The 23194-nt window shown below is 46.0% G+C and overlaps 1 protein-coding gene across 1 annotated transcript in view; it reads left to right on the forward strand.

Moving 5' to 3' along the window:
* SH3BGRL (SH3 domain binding glutamate rich protein like) overlaps positions 1 to 23194 on the forward strand; it is a 30313-nt gene that overhangs the window by 1510 nt on the left and 5609 nt on the right. The window contains exon 2 of the mRNA XM_058848082.1: positions 20635 to 20820. Within this exon, the coding sequence (XP_058704065.1) occupies positions 20635 to 20820 (186 nt within the window). The remainder of the gene's footprint in view (positions 1 to 20634; positions 20821 to 23194) is intronic.

The raw sequence follows: 23194 nt of genomic DNA on the forward strand, positions 1-23194 counted from the left end.
TGCTGCCTTTCAGGCTCCTTTGTGCATCCCTGCCTGTGGAATTTGAATGTAGCGTTGGTGTAGTCTGTTTTTTGGGGAATTTGAGCGTAATGTGCACATAATTGCCAGTTTTATGACGTGTATTTATATATATACACGCACACACATACACTCATGCCTGTGTCTAAAGCTGGAGCAGCTCAAGGGATCTTGTGGTAATGAGCAAGACTTTCACATTCTTAGATTCCTGCGTACACTGAGGGTGTTTCTGTTGGCAGGACCAGCCCAGCACCTCACTGAGTGATGTTTTCTTTCCAGTATAAGAATTTTAATCAATGTTTCAACCTAAAGTAAGACAGAGAGGCACGTCTTTGGTGGGAATGGGAATGAGTTGTTTCTGTGGCTCTTAAAACCATTGGTGAGACAGGCTTTGCTTGGAGGACCAGAGAAGCCTTTCTGGGCGCTGAATTTGAAATAATCCACTCCAGGAATGAAAAATCCACATCAGAGAAGATTGCTACAGAGAGATGGAACAGAGACAAGGCTGTGTGCAGCAAAGTGACTGAACTGGGTAACATCAGCCTGGGAAGGGCTCTCACTTTGTACTGTAGTGACACCCAGCACTGTGTTTATTTTGGGTTTTAAAAGGCTAATTTGCCTGACTAGAAGCAAACCAGAAATAAGTATCAAATCTCCTCCTTCCTGCCCCATTTCTGTAAGCTGAAGAAGCTTTTGTGAGAAAAGGCTTTTGTGAGACACTGGAAAGTGTCTCCCACTGAAGGGAAAAGGGTTGAGGTTGCTTCACACCTCACACCCTGGGGCTGTGAGTCTTGGAGAGTGCCCAAATTTTGTGGTCTATTATTGGCAAAGTCCTGCTTTGTTATATGGTATAATTTGCCACATCACAGTGCATAAAATGTTTCCCCAAGGCACTCTCTCTATAATGTTTATATTCAGTATGATGTATCTGTGAGGAAAAAACGCCGTGTGAAGCTCATGTCTAAGCAAAGACATTTTATGAGTGTGTTTCAAGGGATTTCTGGAAAGTATGATGATTGACATCTTGTCTGGCCTCCTCTCACTCTATAATGTGGTAGTTCCAGCACCAGTTTCCTGCTGTGTTTGAAAGTCTTGCTTGGGAAGTGGTCCGTTGTCTTTAATCTTCCTCACCGTGAATCCTATGCTGGCGAGTTATAGGCTGGGCAGGGATGCATGGGGATTGTAATTATGAAGATGAGGTGAAGACACCCACATGGGAATGTGCATGTGGAGCTGCTGTCCGGCAGCTTTCCTGCATAGGAGACAGTCAAAGTGAGCAGTGTACCTCAGCCTGGGACAGTGGTGAAGGCTATGGACAGACATGAGATGTAAGTAGTGCATTCAGAAGTGCGGGAGCATTGCAGGAACAGGGATTGTGCTGGCTGTGAGAGGGGTTTCACTGCGACCTGCCATTCAAGTCCTTCAGGAGATGCAAGGAAGAGAGGCCTGAGTCATTTGACTCTTTGTCCTGGTAGAAAAGGATACAAGAAGGGAAGAAGCTGAATGGCACAAATCCAGCGTGTGATTTTCTCCACAGGATTTTGGTATTTTATTGATTTCAAGGCAAGAGGTTTCCCTGCACCAGAATCCGTTTCTTTCTGAGGGCAGCTGGATTGCCCATTTTATTGATCTCATGTGGAAGGGAACCAGCTGCTTAAATTCTTGGTCTTAAAAGTGTGCATTTGTTGCCAACAACTGCACAGGTGTTGAATACGGACTTTGAGAGAATTGTATTTGTTCATCCAACACCACCCTGCAGCTCCATGGCTCTGGCTGAAACTGCAGTCTGTGGCTGTAGAACTGAAGTGGCAGCACTGGTTGTGGTGGGCTGAGCTCTGCCCTGTGCCGCTGCCAACGCTGTGGGCTGTGGAAACTGCCACATCAAATGTCTGATGTCCTGATGCTTCATCTTTGTGATCTACATCTCACATTTCCATCTCTCCCAGCTCTGCTCTCCTCCCTTGTTTTGATGGCAGTGTGAGTGGTTTTCTTTCTTTGCCTCCTACTGCAACTGCAGAAACGGCAGAAAGATGATCTCCAGAGTCAGAGTCAGATGATCTCCAGTCGGAGTCAGAGTCATGAATTACACAGACCTGCCACTGTTGAGGGATGCTTTTAGAGAGGAAAGGAAATTCAAATTTATTTTTCATTCACAAAGTTAAGGATGTAAGGGGTTCATATTTTTCTTGTATTGTTTTCTTGCTTGAGAAAGGATCTAGGTCTTCCTCTCCCCACCTCCCAGGAGATGAAGAGGAAAGTGGCCCATGGTCTGGAGACTGAACATTTGCTTGCAATTACTCTTCTCTTTTCCCAGTAAGGCACCAGAGAACTTGCTGGTGCTACTGGAGGCATACAATCAGTGGCAAGTGCTTCCTGGAGCATTCCAGGGAGAAGAGCTCTGGAGAACAGCTGTTGGAAATGATGAGGGCGTGTAACCACCATCTCTTGTCTCTGTTTAACAGCTCAGAGCTTTGGGAGGGCTGCTGGGGCTGCTTCATCTTTCTGAAGTTTGAATCCCGGGGAGGTAACACATGGAGAGATGGAGATTGTATAAAAAAAATTCTGTTTTGAACTTAAATCCACCAAGAGCCTTTTTTCTCAGATGGTCACAATAAATGCAAATAATGCCACCCTTACAGGAATGAGCAGAGTCTGTGTGCTTTGTGTTTGTGTTGTTTGGCTGCTGTGAGGTTTCATGGAATCAGGGAATCGTTCAGGTTGGAAAAGGCCTCAAAGCTCATGGAGTCCCAATGGCTTTGCCGTGGTGGTGCCGGGCTGTGGCAGGAGGTGGCTCTGAGGGGAAATGCAGCCACAGCAGGGTGGCTCTGTGCATGCAGTCCTTATCAGTGTGGATCACAAGTGTCCCTTGTTCTGCTGCCACATTCAAGGTTCCCAGCGTGCTGTCTCAGCCCGGATGTCTGTGGTCACGTTTGTCGCTGCGGAAGCCCCGAGCAGCGGCAGCAGACGATCAGGAGCTGCTTGTGAACTTCCTTGGGCTGCCTGGCAGGGCAGTTTATGTGGGAAGAAAACACTTACACAAGTCTTTGGTAAATAGTCTTGTACTGTGATGCAAGTTTAGGTAAACACACATATTATGGGGAAATAAGCTGCATCTGGCGTTAAAAAACAATCTCATGGTGTACGTATGTTTTTGTGATACTCGGCTCATGCAATTTATATACCATGGGTGAAAAGTGACTTGTTAAGCTAGGTATTGATTTTTGGACCCCTCTCTTGTGGAAACATTATACATGTGAAGGACTTTTTTGGATACCCAGTGTTCACCAAACAGAGTTTCTCTCAATAAAATGGTAGGAGTTGTTCTGAGTTACAGCTTTTGGGATGGAAGACAAAATCCGTAATGTGGCTCAAGCTGGGATATTTTCCATCTGCCTCCTGTTGTTTTTTGTAAAGTCATTGTTCCAAGCTCAAGATAAGTCAAATATTTTTCTTAAAATATTGCATTCAAATTTTTAATGGAGCCAGAGATTAAATTGGTTGCAGTTGTTGCAATAGTTTTAATATATCAAAATAAAAAACATTCTACTGTGCTTAACTAAAACCAGTTTATGACAGCAGGATAAAGATGGAAAATTCTACTCCACAGTTAAAGCCAGTAAAGGCTTTTCATTGAGAATTTTTCTAGGTTGTATATGCAGGTAGGACAGTGTTTATTCTGAGGTGATGCATCAGGATTGTGTCTCTGCTTGGGGAGAAGAGGCAGATTTTGGGAAGAGGCTGGATGCTGTCAGCTTGTGCTGGCTTTCCCTTAAACCCTGAACTGCAGCATATTCTAAGACAGGATCCACACAGCATCATGTCAGGGCTAAGCACTTGTGGGTTTTAAATAAATATTTATAGAGTTGAGCACAGAACTTTCCTTGTCCTGGGACATTAAAGTTACACTGACAAAATTCCTATAGCAGTCAGTGAATTGGCATCTGCGTTAATGAGCAGAGGGTGTCAAGACTTGAGTCTCTGCAAGGTTATTCTTATTCCTTCCAGGAAAGGAGTAATTGGTGAGAGGGGAGACAAAGGGAACTCCACCAACATTGACAGAACTGAGCTGTTTAAGGTCAAAACTGAATTGAAATACTCCCTTCTATGACAAAAACAAGAACTAAGGATGCATTGTTGCCACAGCCGAAGAGAGGTGAGCTCTGCCTGTTCCTTATGCTCCTCAGCCTTGGAAGCACCAATCTCAGTTCCTGACACTGGTTGGAGAGCTGGAAACCTGAACCAAATCCACATCTTATATCAATATTCTGCTATTCATACATAGGAATGTTTCTGCTCAAATGGGAAAAATCAGTGTTAATGCCATTTGTTTAACCCTGGCCATACGCAGGGGAGACTTTCAGTTTATGATTAAATTGAAATGCTTTTGTTGGTCAGATACTTAATCAAACCTGAAAGAGCTTTAATTGTAATGCTTATCTACTCTTGTTTGTCCCAGAAAAAAAAAGCCTCCATCCAGGAGCAACGTCCTTTCTGGGACAGCAGCTCCAGCTCAATGTTAAGGCCATTTCCTAACACTGAAAAGGCAGCAGAGTGAGACAGAGGTTTAAAACACCAGAAAAAAATGTGAAGGGTCAGCATCCAACTGGCCTGACTGAGATTTGTGCTCTCAGGATACAGCTGAAGTTGTTTTCACATCCTGACTTACAGCTCCTTCCTGGACTTGGTTTCCCCTGTGAGACATGGATGTGGTGATTTATTTCTTTAATTAATGATCTGCAGTTCAGTTTTTCTGGGGCTGTTTCCATGCATGAATCAGCCTCTCTAGAAAATCTAAAGGCGCTCAAGTGTAAAATTTTAACTATTACCTGTTGTTTGATTGCTGGAGTGTTGGACTGAAGAGAGGAGCCAAAGGCAGCTGTGGTTTGAAAAAGGATCTCAGGGAAATCTGGGAGCTGTGAGCCATCTTCCGGCCCTGCACAAATGGATGTTATTCTTCACTGGGCTCTTTCCCAGTGAATGCGTGGACAGAGACAGAGCAGGGAGGAGAATCGGGGCAGTGTCAGAGGAGAAAGCTGTGCCTCACACCTGAGCTACCTGGAGCATAGGAGGGAGAGGGATCCATAATATTGAATCCCTGGACTTCTGGAAAGTTTTGGACAAGCATTGGCCAGGTTAAAAATCTTTTTTTCCAGAAAGAAACTAAGCTGCTGTGGGATAAGAGAAAAGGATTATTTATTTTCTTTTTGGCTTATGTAATCTATTGCACATCAGTTACGGAAAGCAGATAACAATCAAGATTTGGAAATACACAAGCATCTTTTTCAATCTGCAGAAATTACCACGAGATTCCTCCAGAGATCTGTGCTGAACTCCAAGCAAACAGTGTAAGAGCAGCCTGCTGTTGCTGTCCCAGCTGGAAAACGGGGAAGAAACAATGGTTGTCCTGTGCAAGAATGAGTTTTAAACTCTGCTAAAATACTGTTTAGCAGAGAGGTCTTGGAGCCATACTAGGTAAATCTACAAAAATACCATATTCATGGCCATAAAAAGCAAACAGAATGTCAGGAATGTTTAGGACGGGAAGGGGCAAAAAAAAAACCAAACCAAAAAAACCCCACTATACAAATGTGTGGTGAGTCTGTCTTTAGTAGACTGGAATTGTTCTCTTTAAGTGATACACAGAAGTGAGAAAAGGGAAGAAAGTAGGGTGAGGTGATCACTGTAGGAGGAACAACCAAAGAAGGCAGAATTTGTGCATAATAAGGTGGAAGCTGTGGCTGCCCCATCCCTGGAAGTGTCCAAGTCCAGGTTGGATGGGGCTTGGAGCAACCTGGGATAGTGGAAGGTGTTGCCCATGGCAAGGGGTGGAACTGGATGGTCTCTAAGGTTCCTTCCAGCCCAAACCATTCCATGATTCTGTGAATTGTGCAGTTGAGAAAGAAAGAGCTGAAAAAGTCAGAAATGTGATAACATCACGTCAGGCATGGGAGAACAAACAGGACGGGTTTATTAATAACTTTTCCTAATGGAACAACTGGGAGAGAGCAAGTGAAAGTGGCAGGTGGCAGGTTCAGAGTAAATGAAATGCTTTGTTTGACAACACAGATTTCAGGGAGGAACTCCGTGCCAGAGGATGTGGCATACAGCAGAAAGTGCATGGGCTTGGGAAGCAGTGAGACAAATTAAGGGGAAAAGTCTATGAAGGGCTATTAAACATTACTACTACACCTCTGACTCAAAACTGTGAATTACTGGAGTCTGGGAAGAAAGCTGGATGTGGTGTAGCTCCTTGTGCTCCGTCTGTTGGCGTGATCTTCCCTGGGATCTGTGACCAGTGGAGACAGGAGACTGGGCTAGACAAGTGTTGGATCCAACCCAGTAAAGCTTCCTTCTCTTTTTGAATGAAATTGGCTGTGCTCCCAAAATTATGTTAACAGTTTGCATTAAAAAAATTAAGACCATGTTGTCCAGGAAAATGTTTGGTGGGAAATAATGTATGTGTGTATGTTGGTTTGATGTCTCTGCATTTCTTACATATGAAACAAGCATTTGGTGATTCCAAGACCAGCATCGCTGTGCAGATGCTGACACACTGCATGTTTAGCCCATGTTTAGGGTAGATGATCAGACACCTCTCCTGCCTTAGGCATAGATCAAAGTCAACTGGAAAAGCCTGATGGAGACAGCAAACACAAAGCCTCTGGGAAAAATAATCATGATTTTCACATAAACCCATGTTTTATGGGAGTACTCATTGCCAGGCAGGTTTAAACAGCACATCTGTATTCACCTCATGGGATCAACCTCTGGCTGTGCTTATATCGCTGGGAACTCTGCCATGGACTACAGCAGGACAAGATTTTATTCCTTAGGAAACACTTAATGCTGCTTATCCAAGACATTCCTGTGCACATGTTGCAAATGTATTTGGACAGAGCAGCAGCTGCAGAACAACTGGCAGAGCAGGAAAGAAGCAGAATAACTCCATGAATGAATTGAAATATATCCCAAAACATTCTCACTAGATATGAACAGAAATGAAGTTCAAATGAAGCTGATTTATGGCTAGTAGATGTTTGGTGGTTTTGTTTTTTTTTTCTTTCCCTAGGTAGGGAATACATTATATGTGAATAGAGATATAAAGGAGCAGGTTTGCAAATTTCCTTGTTAGTGCCCTGGTAATCCCGATTAAGAACTGGAAATTCCACCCTGTAATGCAGATAAACAAGTCCCTTGTTCTGGTAGCTCAGTCCATGAAACTTTTGTGCCTGAGCAATCTTCTTCAAAAGTTCTGTTCCCTTCCATCACAATAAAATGAACCAGGATGTCCCTGTGAGATCCTCCCTTCACCTGCAGAAGTCTGGAGTTTCTTGTGCATGCTGTGGAAAGATCAAAGTAAATCTGTAACACTAACTTGGGAAATGTTCCCCTCGGGAATTTGCTCCCTGATGAACTGAGGAGCAGCTGGACAGACAGCTCTGTCTTCCAGGGAATGATTTGGGACCCAAGCCGGCAGCTTGGAAGGTGTTGGGAGAGCCATCACCTCCCACTGCCAGCCATCAGCATTAGGCTGAGACAGAGGAACAGCAGGGGAATGAAGCCATTTTGGCTGCTTGCCCAGGCCTGGAGAACTCCATCCTACAGCAAATAAACAGCTGGGGACTTAAACTCCGATAAAATAAAATGCAGTGTGTATTTATCTTAGTTTCTGATTGGGGTAAGCAGATGTTGGCTTGCACTGAGGCAGAAGGAAGCTTGTGGTTTAGGGAAAAAAAAAGCAAACCCAGATACCATGGTGACAAGAGGGATCTGTAAAACTTAAAAAAGATAGTGGGGAGTTGCAAAGTGGCTCCAGGTCATGGCTCCAAGACATGGGTAGCATCCAGATTAGTGCTCCTGCTCTGGGGTGAAGGTGGCACTTCCCTGTGGACTGCAGGGATGCAGTGGGTGGGAGCAGCCTGGTGATGGGAACAACCTCACTGTGTTGCAAAATGCTCCATTTTGTTAATTCCTGAAAGAGTCACTTCAGGATGTTTCCTGAGCAGTCATAAGAGCAAACCCCCAGGCATTGGCCTTCCTGCCTATGGCAGGCAGAGCTTGGCCAACTCCTGTATTGTTTCTGCTGCCTAAAGTGTTAGAAACTGCAGTGTTGCCAGGTTTTGTGAGAACAATTTATCTCTCGCTCTTAAAGACAGTTTTTAGACAATATTTTGTCCAAGTATCATAAAGAAGGATCTGGGGCCTCCAAGATGATTCACACTAGAAATGTTACCCAGGGCAATTAATTACTGGGTCAGAAAACTGCTGCCCATATGGGCTGTGCTCTGCTGAATCTTTCCTCTCCAGGATGCTTTTGGGATGCTGTTCTGTCTCAAGACAGCCTGGCTCTTCTTGCAAAGAGGAAGAAAATTTGTATTTAATCCATAGCCTTTTCTCTTCTTTTGTATTATATTTAGGTATTTTAGTTGAAGAAAAAAACTTTGTTCTCTTCAAAAAATTACTTGGTTTAGTTTTAGAACAGCAGTCAGCAAAACGACTCTTTGTTAACTAAGATCTGTGGTATATGAATTCTTCAAAGATAAAAAATAATACACATCAGAAGCACCTGGATCCCTGAGGCCATGTTGTATTTCTTCTTAAAGTAGTCTTTCATTTAAAGAATAAATGCCTGGCAATATAAAGGCAGTGAAACAGCAATTAATGCTGTAAACTTTTACTTCTGTCGGTTAATTTAGCCTCTGTGTGCTAAACCATACAGGAAATAAACTTTGCTTTTATTGTAAACCACAGGGGCCTCGTGCAGAACTGTCTGTGCTTTTAACTCCTTCCCCAACCAGAGTTCAGCTTGTCACACAAGCACAACCAAACCTGTTTTCCCTCTGCTGTGCAGGGCTCCTCATTGCCAGCAGAAATCCACAGCTTTTGAAAAATAATTACAGGAGCAGCTGTTTCAATAAACCCCCCGAACTGCAGCCCTGTGTGTGTTGTTATCTCAGGCTGCTTCCCTGGAAATATTATTGGAGTGCTGGTCTGATGTGGAGGATGAGGTCTCAGGGGCACTGAGGTGGGACTTCAGTGTTTGTGTCAGTTCTTACAGGGTGGAGTTGCTGCCAGCTTTGAACAGACCTGTCCTGGGATGTCCATGAAGCTGAAGATAAAGGAGGAGTAATTCTTCTGGCTTTCAGAAAGAGGCTGGCTGAGAAAAACAGATTTAGAACCTGACAGTGGGGGTGAGGTCCAGACTATCAGGATATTTTAAAGCTTGCAGAGCAAGCAGTCAGGTGACCCAGCAGCACCTTCAGGGCCTTTCTCAGCCACAAGGCAAATATTTGAGTATTTAGGAATATATCATATGTCAGAGAGTTGTCTGCATCTTGTGATACCGAGCCTCACTGTCTTTTTGGAGATCAGTTTTCTGTGTGGTAAATTGCTGTATAGTCCGTGTGCAAAGCCTGTCTGTGGGGCTGGGCTGTGGTGCATTGATACCGTTTGTAGAATCATCCAGAAATGATGCATGAAAGTAAATAAGCAGTGATTTCAAAAAATCATTATTCCTGATGACTAACAGCTCAGGAAAGGGAGCTTTGAGAGGTGAAGAGAAAATTGTTCGAGGAGTCTGTGAGTCTGTGTCTCTGTCTACAGAGTTAGCTTGGATTTAAGGACTTTTTTTTTCTTCTTCCACATAGCAGAAGTTCCCCTTTCCCTGTTTTGTGACTCAGGTAAGAGGTCCAGTGAGGTGCGGAGGCTGTGGAGACCCCAGGACTACACAGAACAGCTGCTTGATGGATGGGGATGCTCCCAGGCCTTGCCACTCTCAGCCTGTGCTGTTCAGGAGTTGTTAGTTTGGTACTGGGCTTTGGGAGGAGTGAATCTGTTTGTTTTTATTTAACCCAGCCCTGAGTTTGGATGCTGTGACAAGGCACATGGAGGCTTCCAGGGAAACTCAGCCTGCCAAGCTCCACGTCTGCTGCAGAAAACAACTGTGTGTAATAAATGAAGAGTTCATATTCTGCTGCTGCTCATGCTTTGTCAGTGCATAACTGAGATAATGGAGCCTGTATTCCACAGTAGGAAGCTCGCTCTCTGTTGGTTTTGGACCAGACAAGCAGTTTTCAGGCTTGTAAAAGTCAAATGCCACGAGACTGACTTAGAAAATTGCCAAGGGTCAATTTATTTAGTATTGTATTGGTGGTGTTTTCCTTTAGAAAATGACAATTCCTGGTGCTCTGGTGGTTCAAGGGCAGTGTCAACTATGGTTTGCCAAACATCAATGTTTCTTTACATCCTCACCTAAAGGAAGGTAAGAGGAAGCCTAGGTCTGGAAGTTTGATTTTTCATATGTTTATTCTGGATAACTTCAGTAGTCATTAAGAAAAGTAAAAAAAATCATGCTGATATGTGAATATTTACATTTGCAAATCCTTCCTGCTGCTGAGTGAAGCAAAAGCCTGTGGCAGGAATGGCTCGAGGCCATGGTTTGGGCCATGGCCCTGCTTTCAGTCCTTATTGCTGCTGGGAGAGGCAGTCTTGCCTTCCCTGGCTCATTTTTTCCCTTGGCTTGTGATGGCACAAGAATCCCCACGTCAGCTGTGAGCTGGGCTGGGGCCCCAAAGCAGCACTGCTGTGTGACTGGAGGAGATCCCCGGCTCAGAGCTCCATGGAGCCTGGCCAAGGCATAGCCTGGCACTGACCTCTGCTCTCTGACCAGGGACAGGACCCCAGGGGATGGCTGGAGCTGTGTGAGGGAAGGTTCAGACTGGATGTTATAAAAAGATTCCTCATTGGGAGGTGGTCAGGCACCAGAACAACACCCCAGGGAATGGTCACGGACCCAGAGCTCCGGGACCACTTGGACAGCGCTCTGAGGCACAGCAGGGGATTGTTGGGCCAGGAGCTGGACTTGATGATCCCTGAGGGTTCCTTCCAATCCAGGATATTCTGTGAGTCTGTGATTCTGAATAGTGAATACATGCTCAGGACAGGTCTTTGGACTTGGTGGAGAAGGCCTCTTTCCATAACCCTGATATATGCAGGTTGGGCATCTACAGTCCTGGTAAAGAGCTGTGCTTCCCTGACTGTCTCTCCTGGACAATCCTGCCCAGACCTGGCTGGATGAGGTGAGGTTTGGGAACAGCCTGTGCAGAGCCCCTCATGAGGATGGGCAGGCTTTGGATGTTGGAGTAGTCAGGCTGTGGGAGTTTGGAGCTACTGCCAGGCTGTGCCCAGAGACTTCCCAGAGACTCAGGCTGCTTCCCGTGCAAAGTTCATCCCTAATCAAACACAACTCCTGGTGGGGTTGTTTGCAGAGATCACGTGAAGGGAGGGGAGACTCCTGCTGCTGTCCCTGGCCCTGGAGCCCAAGGTGAGCAGAGTGAAGAGGAGTCAGGCACCTCCATGTCTATGAGCAAACCTTCCTTGTGTGAGGGGACAAGTGTCACTCTGACACCTCTCCAGATGTGAGACGCCTCCCAGCATTCGGCAGTTGGAAGCTTCTGTTGCATTCACTGTTTTTCTGTATTCTGGCTCTTGGGTTGTCTACAAAAAGTAGGCAGGGAGCTTTGGGGCCTCTGCTAGTACCAGCTCCAGTACTGCCAGAACTTCTGGGGACTTTTGGGTTTTAACTTCTCCCTTGCTCAGCTGCTGGAGATCTTGTGTTCCATGTGCATGAAAGTACAGTATAAAAAGGCTTACTGTCATCCCATGAGCAAACATCTATTTTTTGGCTGATGTTGGAATATCTTAAATGTTAAAATCTTTCATTAAAATCCCTGCAAGTGGAAGTTTTGGCTGCGTGGGGTTTGTTTAGTTTTGAAATCCAGGCAAATAATCCCATTGGGCATTGCTGTCACTTTTCACAGAACTTTAAAAAATGAAAAAAAAGGAAGGAAAAATCCCGGAGAAGCAGGAAGTCAGTCTCTGGATGCACACAGAGTGTGCACAGCCTTTAAGCAGGCCATGATTCCTGTGGGGAAGAGCTTTGGTATATCCTGACTTGTGAATGACTTTGACTTGGCAGTAGTGACCCTCTGTGAGCTTTTTACAGAATGAACAGAAGCACCTGAGCAGAGAGTAGAGGGATGTGTCATTTCTGGCTGTGGTGAGGACACAGATATCCTGACTAAAGAGGGTGCAGCTGATCTGTGCCACCCCCGGAACACTCCCAGGAGTTTGTGCATCTCTGGTAAGCTTGAGACTGAGCTGGGCTCTTGGGCAAAACAACTGGATGCTGCCAGTGCGGTCAGGATCCTGGATAGGCCAGGAAGTGCTGAATGAGCAACTGAAAATGTGTTGGGGAGCAGCCAGGAAGGAGGAAAGTTGAAGGAGAATGCACTGTATCACCCTTCTTTTCATGGAATCATGGAATATCCTGAGTTGAAAGGGACCCACAAGGATCAAGTCCAACTCCTGGCCCCGCACAGACACTCCAACAATCCCACCCTGTGCCTGGGAGCGGTGTCCAAATGCTCATGGAGCTCTGGCAGCCTTGGGGCTGTGACCATTCCCTAAAGAGCCTTTTCAATGCCCCACCACCTTTTCCTTGCAGCTAAAAAAAGAGAAAGATTTACTTCTGAATTCGGTGCTTCATTAGGAAAAGAGGTGAGGTTTCAGCTGACAGAACCATTTTCATGTGCTGGAACAAAATGTGAAGTTTATTAAATGGTACTTTTAAACATGGGCTTCATGGTGTTGTTGATAAGATGTTCTGTTAGAATCCTGGTAACACCACATAAGCCAGGTGCTAAAGGATGAATGGATTCACCCCCACACACTTCCCCAGTGCTTGGGTTTCATTTGTTAAGAGCAGAATTTGCCTTAAGCTGTGATAATAATGTGGATCCTTAAGGTGCCTTCATGGAAAGTAAACCTAAAACACATTAAAAAGTCATCAGGACTTCGTTAGGCAGTGCTGCTGCTGCTGTGTGCCAGAAGCTGGGGAGGTATAAATAAGGAGATGCTACTTGTCCTCCTACTTGACAAATGGGTAAAGGAATCTGCTTTTGGCCACTGCAGGAGGAAGGTAGCTAAACAGACACTGGATGTTGTAGCAAGACAGTTCTGACCTATTTGTGGCCTTTCAGTGTTTTGTTAGAATTTGACTGTAGTCGAGGGGTGGTAGAATTGGCTGTACTGCATGTCTGACACATTGGTGACACTGAAAAGCTTTGCTGGAACACCGAACTCAGACCCTCCTTGCTGCAACAAGAGAGAAAAGGTTTATTATTTTTTCGTAACTAATTCCGTGAACTCCAACAGCAAGTTGGCAGTGTGGCACTTAGGGACCTGCTCAGCTGTGCTGGGTTGTGCCAAGCAGAGGGGCCAGGCTGGTGTTGCTGGCTGAACTTCCCAAAGCAGCCCAAGGGAACTGAATGCCAAATCCCCTGGGATTTTATTCTCTTTGCAGTCTGTGTCAGGGTAAATAAAAATGAGTGGGAGTTGGGTCTCTAAGTGCCCTTGGCTCCCTTGAGAATTATGATTCCCCAGGACTTTAGTACATGGAGGTGACGTTAATTTTCCTGTTTGGTTCTTCTGGTAGGGAAAAACTTGTTGCATGCACAAGGATCTTTGGACTTGGGTGTTGTCAGTGTGGGATTTAACAAGTTTTTAGGCATTGGGTTATTGAATGAATGCAGTTACAATGGCATTATAATCCATGAGAGAAGCTTTTATTTTTATTCTCATGAATCAGCTTTTTCATTTATATAACTTTCTATGGTTTCTGGAGCAAGTTGTGGTCTTGTTTTGGGAAGTGTAGACTTTGTCCTTTGTTCCAGCTATATTTTTGGCTTGTGTTCCAAAATCTGGTCTGTGGGGTGGTACCTTATACCAGGCTAAAGCCCTGTTGCAGACAGCCCATGTGTGCTGCCAGACGTGATGTAACCTCCAGGTTAAATTGCAAAACCCCTTTGGTAGCCTGGATTTTCCCCCAGCCTCACTCTTGAGTGGTGGTCCCTTTGCATCCTTTCACCTTTTCTTGCTTCTAAAAGGTGTCTTCCAAAGCCACACGTGAGCAGCAGGAATGTGGTTGTTGCTCTCAGTGGGAGCTGGAGCCTGTTCTGTCCTGTCCCACGTCTTGGGCTGGTGATGCTGGCACAGCCCACGGTTGGTGGGTGCCTGGTGGTAAAAACCAGTTCCAAATAAAGCAATTTTAAGCTGTTGGGGTCTAGCCACATCAAACCAGCGCTGCTGTGCAGGATTCATTCAGATATTGCCATGGGCTTTCCCAAAGGACCCTGCAGGGAGAGAGTCTGTACATATGGAGTCCATCTGGACACTGCTGAATTTCTGGAAAATGAAAAAAAGAGGAGCACAAGTCCAGCATGAACTTTTCCAGCCTCCTGTGTTTGATTTAGGTCCCATAAGTTCATGGTGGTTTTGCTGTGTTTGTCCTCAATCTCATTCCCTCCAGACCAGAATCCATCGGCAGAAACAACGATGGCACCACTCATGTAATGCTCTGCTTAAAATAACCAGAACAAAGAAGTGCTTTGAGTTCTGTGATGATAATTACCCAGACCTAAAAATAAGCAGATGTTCTACCAGGCAGGGAGAAATAAGTGAGACAGGAATTGCTGGGGGACACCAGGCAAAGCTCTGATCAAGCCAGGTCATTGCTGGAGTTTCCTTGCAGGTTTCCCACCCTCTGACCACATTTACAGCGGCACCACCAAAACTGGCACATTGGATTTTTAAGCTATTATAGGGGGGAAAAATTGACTCATTAATACAAATAAAAGCAACAAAACCACTCGAGACAAAAAATAGCTTCTGGAATATTAGAGTAAAAGCAAGGAGAAAACCATGATGGAGACCAGGACTGAGGCTGCTCAGATGGGAGCCCTACTGCCATGTGCTGGGGTGGGGAATGAGCTTAGAGGGCTGTCAGGAATCTGTGACATTTAAATCCGTGGCTGAGCTGCTGGGATGTTTAACTCCTACAAATTAGGTTGTAGTTGGAGCAGAAATTCTAAGCATTTTGCAGCTCATTTGCAAGGATGAGGTTTTGCATTAGGGACTCGGGTGAGGAAGGCAAGGTCATTTGAGAAATTAGGTGAGACAGATAAAAACCAAACCAAAACTCCCAATAGTTTTTACTCTTAATTCCAAAAAGTGGCAGTGGATAGTGGCAGTGTGGCCACAGCTCAGTCCACAGGACACCCTGTGACAACTCAATTTGTCTTGGCAGCGCTTGGCATTCCTCATGCTACCCATTCCTCCCAGGAAAATCACCTCCTGGGGTTTTCCACCTTGCTGCTGCTGGCTGACAGTGGAATTTGCTGAACATTTCATGCACAGCACTTTTCCCATTCAGTGCTTACATTTCAGCTTATCCATCTTCAGGAGACTCTGAAGCTTCTGGGGAGCTGATGGCTGCAAGTCTGGCCACAACCAGTAGCATCACCTGGAGCTTGGACTTCACCTACCTGCACAAAGCAGCTGCTTTTGGGATTTAAAGGTTTGCTCCTGCTAGGATGAAGCAGCATCTTTAAAACCATCATTGGCATACAATACACCTGCTTTAAAGCTGTAGTTGCTTTGCTAATCTAGAACCTAGAAGGCTGGCATCAGAAATGGAAAAATAATCCCCTTTTATATGTGGTGTTGTCTTGAAACTGAATTGAGAAATGTGTAAGTTCAAATGTGTAAGATCTGCTCTAAGGTGTTGCTTCTCTGTCCTGGTGCTGGATCCCAGCTGTGAGGTTGGGAGAGGCAGCTCAGGACACACCTACAGCAGGAGCTGGAGAGAATCACAGAATCATGGAGCCGTTATGGCTGAAAAGACCTTTGAGATTGTCAGCCCAGCCCCAGGCCCGTGTTCATCACTAAATCATGTCCTCAAGTGCCACATCCACACATTTTTTGAACACTTCCAAGGAATGGTGACTCCACCACTTCTCTGGGCAGCCTGATCTAATGCTTCATAACCACTTCCATGGAAAACTTTTTCCTAATTCCTAATCTAAACCTTCCCTGCTGCAGCTTGAGGCCATTCTTTTTGTCCTGATGCTGTAATGGATGACATAATGATGGCTGGGAGCATCATAAGAAATCTCTTTATAATTCTTTTAAATCCTCACAATAAAGCATGAGCCATTTAATCCCATCATTGGGAAAGAAATTAATAAAATCTATGTTTTTCCTCTGCGTGGAGGTTGGGACACAGGAGCCACAGAAGAGGTGGAGAAACACCGTGCCAAGGGCCAGGATAGCAGAGCCACAGTCAGTAAGTTTGTTTTTGGATCAAAACAGCAGCACTCAGACTGTAAACCTAATTTGAGTTCCAGTGGTCCATAAATAGATTTCCAAACATGTCTATTGTCCAACGAGGGGTTTATTTATAAACTGAAGAAATAACAAGACTGAAAGAAACCAACCCAAAGCCCTTCTTGGCCAGCAGTGTGGACTGGACTGTGCTGTGTGCCTGTGTACACCAAATGAGATAGACCCTTCTGTGAAGTTCAGCTCCAAAAAGTGTTTAAATTAGTGTTTCCCTGCAGTGGGGTGGGTGCTGGGAGAAGTTGGCTCTTGAACAGCCAGCACAGTCCTGGCTGGAGTTGAGGCTGGAATGCTGCCTGCTCGCTGGACCAAGGTCCTGCAGCATCATCCCTGCCTCTTTTCTGCTTATTATCTTTTAGCTGAGTTCTTTTTTTAACTTTTCTTTTGTTTCAGTGAGTAAAGATTTGAAAGAGAGTCTAAAATGTTCCAGCATTTTCTGGAAAGTTTATTCCCACTTTGGGGTTAAATTTTTGTTTTTGATAGATTGATTTGTTGGCAAACATCACCTGCTTGTACTCTTAGCAGCTTTGATGTGGTTTCTCTTGTTACTGACATCACTGATGGGAGATAGATCTGAGAACAGTAAACTGAATTTCTGATGTGTCCTTAAGTGAGGGGCAATACTTGTTCACAATTCTATACTCATTTTTATCATGTTATTTTGCACCCATGCTCTGTTGAAAGTTTAATGTTTCATGATTGGCTTGTAATTGGAAAAGAAGGGATTCTTGATACCCAGTGGATTTTGTAGCACAAGATCACAGTGTGTGCTGAGACTTTCCTTAACCACCAATAACTTGCCATAGAGCTCTTAATGTCTTGAGACCAGACCCTGAAAGCCAAAACAAAGAGACAACAGATTTATTTCATTAAATGTTTCTTTCAGTACTATCTTGGGAACATCAGCAAGGAGGAAGATATCTCCACTCACCTTAGGAGTCATTTTTCTCCCAAGTGTGTGTTGAGGCAGAGAAAGCAGGATGTATTTCTGTCTCTGAGGTTGGGATTATGACACCTGTGAGCCAGACAGGCTGTTCTGAGAGTATCTTTGTTCCCAGGCAGGGCAGTGGGGATACAGCCCTTCCTCCTGGCAGTGCTGACTTCACCTGCTCCCACCCCTTCTCCTTCCATCCTGCTGCGTCCATCCCACCAGGATTTTCCCCTATCTCTATCCATCCATTTTGGTCATTCCCTCCACTCCTTCCCCCAGCCTCTTCCCTTCCTTACAGCTGTCTGTCCATCCCTGTTTTTCATTTCTCTGTTCTTGTGCTTTTGTGTTTCCATAAATCCTCCTGCCCCACCAGTGCTGATCCCCAGCCTCAGGGTCCTGCTCGGCTCCCCAGCTCCTGCGCTGACTCCGGGTGCATTCCCGGCTCTCCACTCCTGCTCTTGGCCCTGCACAATGTGTCAGGAGCACTCGGAATAAACAAGGATTTTCATGTTTGCCAACTGCAGTGAGCTGCCCTTCACGGGCCAGAATGGCTTCAGACATGACAGTTGTTTACACAGGCTGAGGTGCGGGGTCTGGGAAGGCGCTGGCCGCTGTCCATGCCTGCCCAGGCAGCTGGGGGAGGTTTTCTGGGAAGCGAGTGCTGCGTGTTGACAGGCGCATCCTAAAGAAAGGTTCCTCACTCCTTCCCAAACATGGGCAGCAGGAACCATCCTCCAGGCTCTGTCCCGAGGAGAACGTGTGCCCTTTCAAGTAAGACAAAACACCCTGAAGCATCAGCAGACGTCTCTTGCTCTATTTTCGGCCCTTCCCTCTGATCCTGCCTGAGATTAATGGAAGTTTTCTAAATAAAATCCCATAAAATAACAGGATCTGGCATCTTTGTGTCCCTACTGCCCAGTGGTTGGTGCCCTGTTTCTCTGGAGCCTTTACTGCTCTTGTGTAAGTGCTCATCACTGTGCCCGGAGGACTTGTCTGAGGAGCTGGGAGAAAACATTGCTGCTTAATCTTCCAACTTTTTTTTGTCTGGCCAGAAAACATGGGCTCCAGACTAATATTCCTCATGCACCAACACCATCCTTGCTTTTCTGTAGAGTTCTCTAGAGAATTACCTCCCTTGACTACGGACAGCCTAAGAGCAACAGAAACCAAACTTCATGCTTGCCTTACAATGGTGCCTTTTATAGCAGAAAAAAAAAATACATTTCTAGCTTTGCCAGCTCTTCAAAAACAAGCAGAGAGGGTTGTGATCACCCTTTGGAGCCACAGTTCCCAGTTTGGGATGTTGTTGTACCTCCTGGAGTTGAAAAACAACCCAGAGACTGTCCCACTGTTGAGATGCTGGGAGGGTGTGAGGATGTGTGTGTGCCTAAGACAGTGTAATATTCAAAATGATTAAAGAAAAATAAAGTGACTTCTCAGGGGATCAAAGTGCTGATTCCTGTCCAACTCGGATCTCTTGTTTTACGTGGCAGTGTACAGGCTAATGGTGGAGTGGGTAAAAGCTTGGTTTTCTCTATTTCCTTAATAAGTCTGTGGTTATCTCAAAGTGTGTTCTCACTAAGCAGTGGATTTTGGACAAGTTAAGGACCTGAGAGTAATAAAAAGTATTTGGATCTGAAATACAGAGATAAGAGGAAATGGTTGATTAAACAGGTTCAGGGAAAAAAATTTACATTTACTACCAGGTCATACTGACAGAAGAGTTTACAATTCCAAAGACCTCACCCTTATTTATTCATGAAGGAAGTGCTCCCTTTTTTCCCCTCTGAGCTGTAGAGCACGACAGAGAAAAGCTTTCCCTGCTTCTGCTGCTGTTAGAATCAGGCAAGAAAACCTCTTACCCAGAGCTTTGAGTCTGCTGAGAATGTTTTTCTACAGCCTCTACATGAATTATTTCCTCGGGGCGGTATTAACTCCTCCAGTTTGATTTATTTTTAGCCATGATGAAAATTAGCAATATTCTTGTGTTTCAGGGTGCTCGCACAGTGAGTCCAGTGGCTCCTGTGCTGACGTGGTTGGAGGAATTACATTGGCTTCTCAGCAGGCAGCTTCCCTGCTGGAGCTGGGAGCACATTTCCCTCTGTCGGGAGAGTGGGGTCGGTCCCTTTGTGCTGCACTGAGCTGGATGCGCCCCTCCCGAGCTCTGCTTGAACCTGCCATGGATAGAGCAGCTCCACACCGAGTCAGGGAGTGCTTGAAAATTCCCTTTTGGATTTGCCGGGCTCTGCTCCCCAGCCCACATCCTTCAGGGCAGCGCTGTCCTCATACTCCCTGCTGCTCCTGGCGCTCCAGGCGCGGCTGGGTGCCCGTGGGTGCGCGGCTGGGTTGCGGTGCCGGGTGCCCGTGGGTGCAGGGCTGGATTCCCGTGGGTGCGGTGCCGGGTGCCCGTGGGTGCTGGGCTCTGCAGGCCGGGGCACAGGCTCCATATTTGGCTCCGGGCTGGCTGTCCCTGACCCCGGCAGCTCCGGGTTTGCCTGTGGCCGTATATGGAGCGGCTGCTCCGGGAGCTGCGGCTGACCTGAGTTAGCACCAGCAACATCTGTGTGAAACGCTGCTCCTGCGGCACCCAGCTCATTAGGGTAAAGCCAGGCCTTGGACTGACTTTGCAGTGAAGGGGGTTATTTGAAGAAAACAAATTTCCCATTAAATTCCAGTTTTTTATTGTTTGCTAGGATGTGCATGGTTATAATCTCCTTTGTGGTGGTAAAGTCATGCAGAGGGAGAGCAGAGCATAAGCAGAACATCTCTGTGTCAAGAAGTCAGTAATTTACAATGACAGTAATAAAAACCTCCTTTCCTGTGCAGAGCCAGCACTGTGCCTGCCACACAGATCCTGCTTTTCCCTTGGATGCTGTGTGAGTGCACAGGGATGGGTGGTGTCAGATGTGGGACCTCACCTGGCTTCCCTGACACAAGTTAGGATGGGGATGTGGGGTCACAGCTCTCCAGAGACTGTACCTGCCCTGCTGACATGCAGGACACAGCGGGAGAGGGGTTTTTGTGCAAAGAAGCATGAACCAAAAATGCTTGGTATCTTTTGTCACCAAGGAGGACAAAATCCTGGACTCTGAGAAGGAATGTGGGGTTCAGCCTGTGCTTCCAAGGGCACAAGGAAGCTTTGTACCTCAAATGTGCCTCCAGCAAAGTCCACTGCACCTGAAAAATTCCCTGAGTTAACTGTAAAGTTCCCCTGAGTTAACTGTAAAATCTGGCCAGCACAAGGGCCCTGCTCATACCTCTGCTTTTGGGTGGGCACCTTCTAGGTACACAACACTTATATTTGTGTAGGGGCAGCATCTTTAAGCTTTAGCCTGTTCAGTTTTGTAAGTTTGCACCCCCTGGTTTCTAACTCGAACCCCAGAGTGGCATCAAAAATTATTTCACTGATCTTGTTTGCCTTATCTCCCTCCCTCCCTCTCTTGTAACAGATTAAAAAGCAGCAGCAAGATGTGTTAGGCTTCTTGGAAGCCAACAAAATTGAATTTGAGGAGAAAGACATCGCAGCTAACGAGGAGAACCGGAAATGGATGCGGGAGAACGTCCCTGAGGACAGTCGGCCAGCGAGCGGGAACCCCCTGCCCCCCCGGCTCTTCAACGACAGCCGCTACCTCGGGGTAAGGGCTGCTCCAGCTCTCCTGTGCTCCTCCTGCTCACCTCCAGCTCTCCTGTGCTCCTCCTGCTCACCTCCAGCTCTCCTGTGCTCCTCCTGCTCACCTCCAGCTCTCCTGTGCTCCTCCTGCTCACCTCCAGCTCTCCTGTGCTCATCCTGCTCACCTCCAGCTCTCCTGTGCTCATCCTGCTCACCTCCAGCTCTCCTGTGCTCATCCTGCTCACCTCCAGCTCTCCTGTGCTCATCCCGCTCACCTCCAGCTCTCCTGTGCTCATCCCACTCACATTGGGTTCTCCCTGTGCTCATCCCACTCACCCCCAGCTCTCCTGTGCTCACCCCACTCCTCTTCCTCAGTGCCACCGCCTGTGCTTCACTGCGGTGAGCAGCAAGGCAGAGCTTGCCCAGCTGCAGTTGCCCAAACTGGGAAGGCTGTAGGAGGTGTTAGACATTTCCCCCCATATTGGGCTTTTAGTAATAATTGATTCTTGAATATTCCAGTCACACCATAGAAGAGATTAAAATGTAGAGCTCTTGATTTGGATCCTACCTTGCAGTACATACATAATTTTCCTTTCCTGTGGTTTTTTTTCCCATCTTATGGCTCTGAAAGTTCCCAGTTTTTTTTAATCCTCATTTTCCCCATGATTGTGAACTAACACCTCACAGAAATCTGGCCCTTTTACACCAACCTTATGTTCTGTAGCAAGTTCAGAGATCTGTTCTGCCCATGTGGGATTTGTCAGTAGGTGTGAGTCCCAGATCATATGAATTGATGTCTGCCATGATCATAAATCGGTTTTCTGATCCTTCTTGGGATCAGCTCTATGTGCTGCTTGCACAAGGAAGGCTGCTGTGGTTCACTTACTCCAGTGCCTCAGACAGATTAAAACTCATGTTGCAAACACAAATCCTACTGTAATTATTTTAATGCTTGATCAAAAGTAAGTTGCCCTGCAGTACTTGTACCCAGCAGGCCATGCTTGAATGATTATTAGATTAACTGTTAGTTTTATTTTTAAAACTCAGTATCTTCTGAACAGAGCTCACAGTGTGCATTCCTCTAGTCCTTTTGATGTCTGGTTCTGACCTGCACAGTCTGTAAGTTAAGACCTGCCAGATCTGGACCTTTGTGAGACAAATCTATGCCTACTGAAAGAAATTATTCTCAATGTGCCAAGAATTTTTCTTGGTTGTAATAGAAGCAGAACTTGAAATAATATCTGCAGTGAGCTGTTGTGCCACTTGGCTCTCAAAATTTTACTGACTGGTTGTGACATGGAAAAAGGTTGGTTTGGAGTGACAAACATAAGAATCCGTAGTTATCTGAGGAGGAGCTGGTTACAAGGTTCTTGCTATGGGTTTATTTCTTCCCAAAAATTTGGTTGATGTCACGTTGAACTTTTGAAATTCGATCAGTTTGTGTTGCTGGATTTGAGTTGCTGCAGTTCAGCTTTCAGGAAAGTAAAAGTTAATTCTGTGCCCAGAATTTGAACCTCTTTCTGTCTTTATCTGATGCCTGTCAAGCATGAAGTTCTCAGTTTGTTCCATCTGATGCAGCACAACTGGCAGAGCAAAGAGCAAATTGGCCTTCCTGGCCCATGCACAGCGGAGAGGCTGGAACTGGAGATGCTGTGTGGGCTGGCATGAGCCCTGCTCCTCAGCCCCAGGAATTCCTGTCCTGGGAGATGCTTCGGAGCAGGCTCATGGACTGTGCACCAGTGAGATAAACAATCCCTTTGTTATCAAGCAGCCCCAGTCCTGTCAACAGAAGGGCTTCAGGGAGGATTTACCATAATCACACACATTTTTATCAAACATCATGTGAATGCTGTATGTGCAAATGGAGCAATAATTTGATACCCCTGAAGTCCAGGCAGCTGGAATCTTCTGGTCCCTGTTCTTTGTTCTGTTCTACTTGCAGCAGCCTCCCCTTAGAGCTGCCCCCCCCAGTTGCTGTTCTTTTGGCTTTTGCTGCCCAGACAGTCAGGAATCCAGAGCAGGGTGTCCTAAACAGCTCTCCCTGAGGCCAGCCTGTGACTGAGCTGCTGCCTGCCTTGGGCTTCCCAGCCAGGACTCCTGCATCCAAACATTGCCCAGGAAAGCTGGAGGAGGCTGGTAATGTTTATCAGTTAAAATGGAGAGCAGCAAAGTCACTGGACTGATCCTTGCTGAATTCAGAAGTCAGAGCAAGGGAATTGTGTGGTAACTTGGACAACAGTGAGCTTGCACAAAACTTCTGGGTTCCTTTAGTTGGGGTTTGGCAACTGGTATTTCTTTTTATGTAATTATTTTTTAACTTAATTTTCTTGGGAAGTGGCTGTGTGTGTTTAGGGCATTTGTAGTGCACTGTGAGTGAACAGTGCCACCCCATTGCCTTC

This window comes from Poecile atricapillus, chromosome 12 (assembly GCF_030490865.1).
Source record: "Poecile atricapillus isolate bPoeAtr1 chromosome 12, bPoeAtr1.hap1, whole genome shotgun sequence".
NCBI lineage: Eukaryota > Metazoa > Chordata > Aves > Passeriformes > Paridae > Poecile > Poecile atricapillus.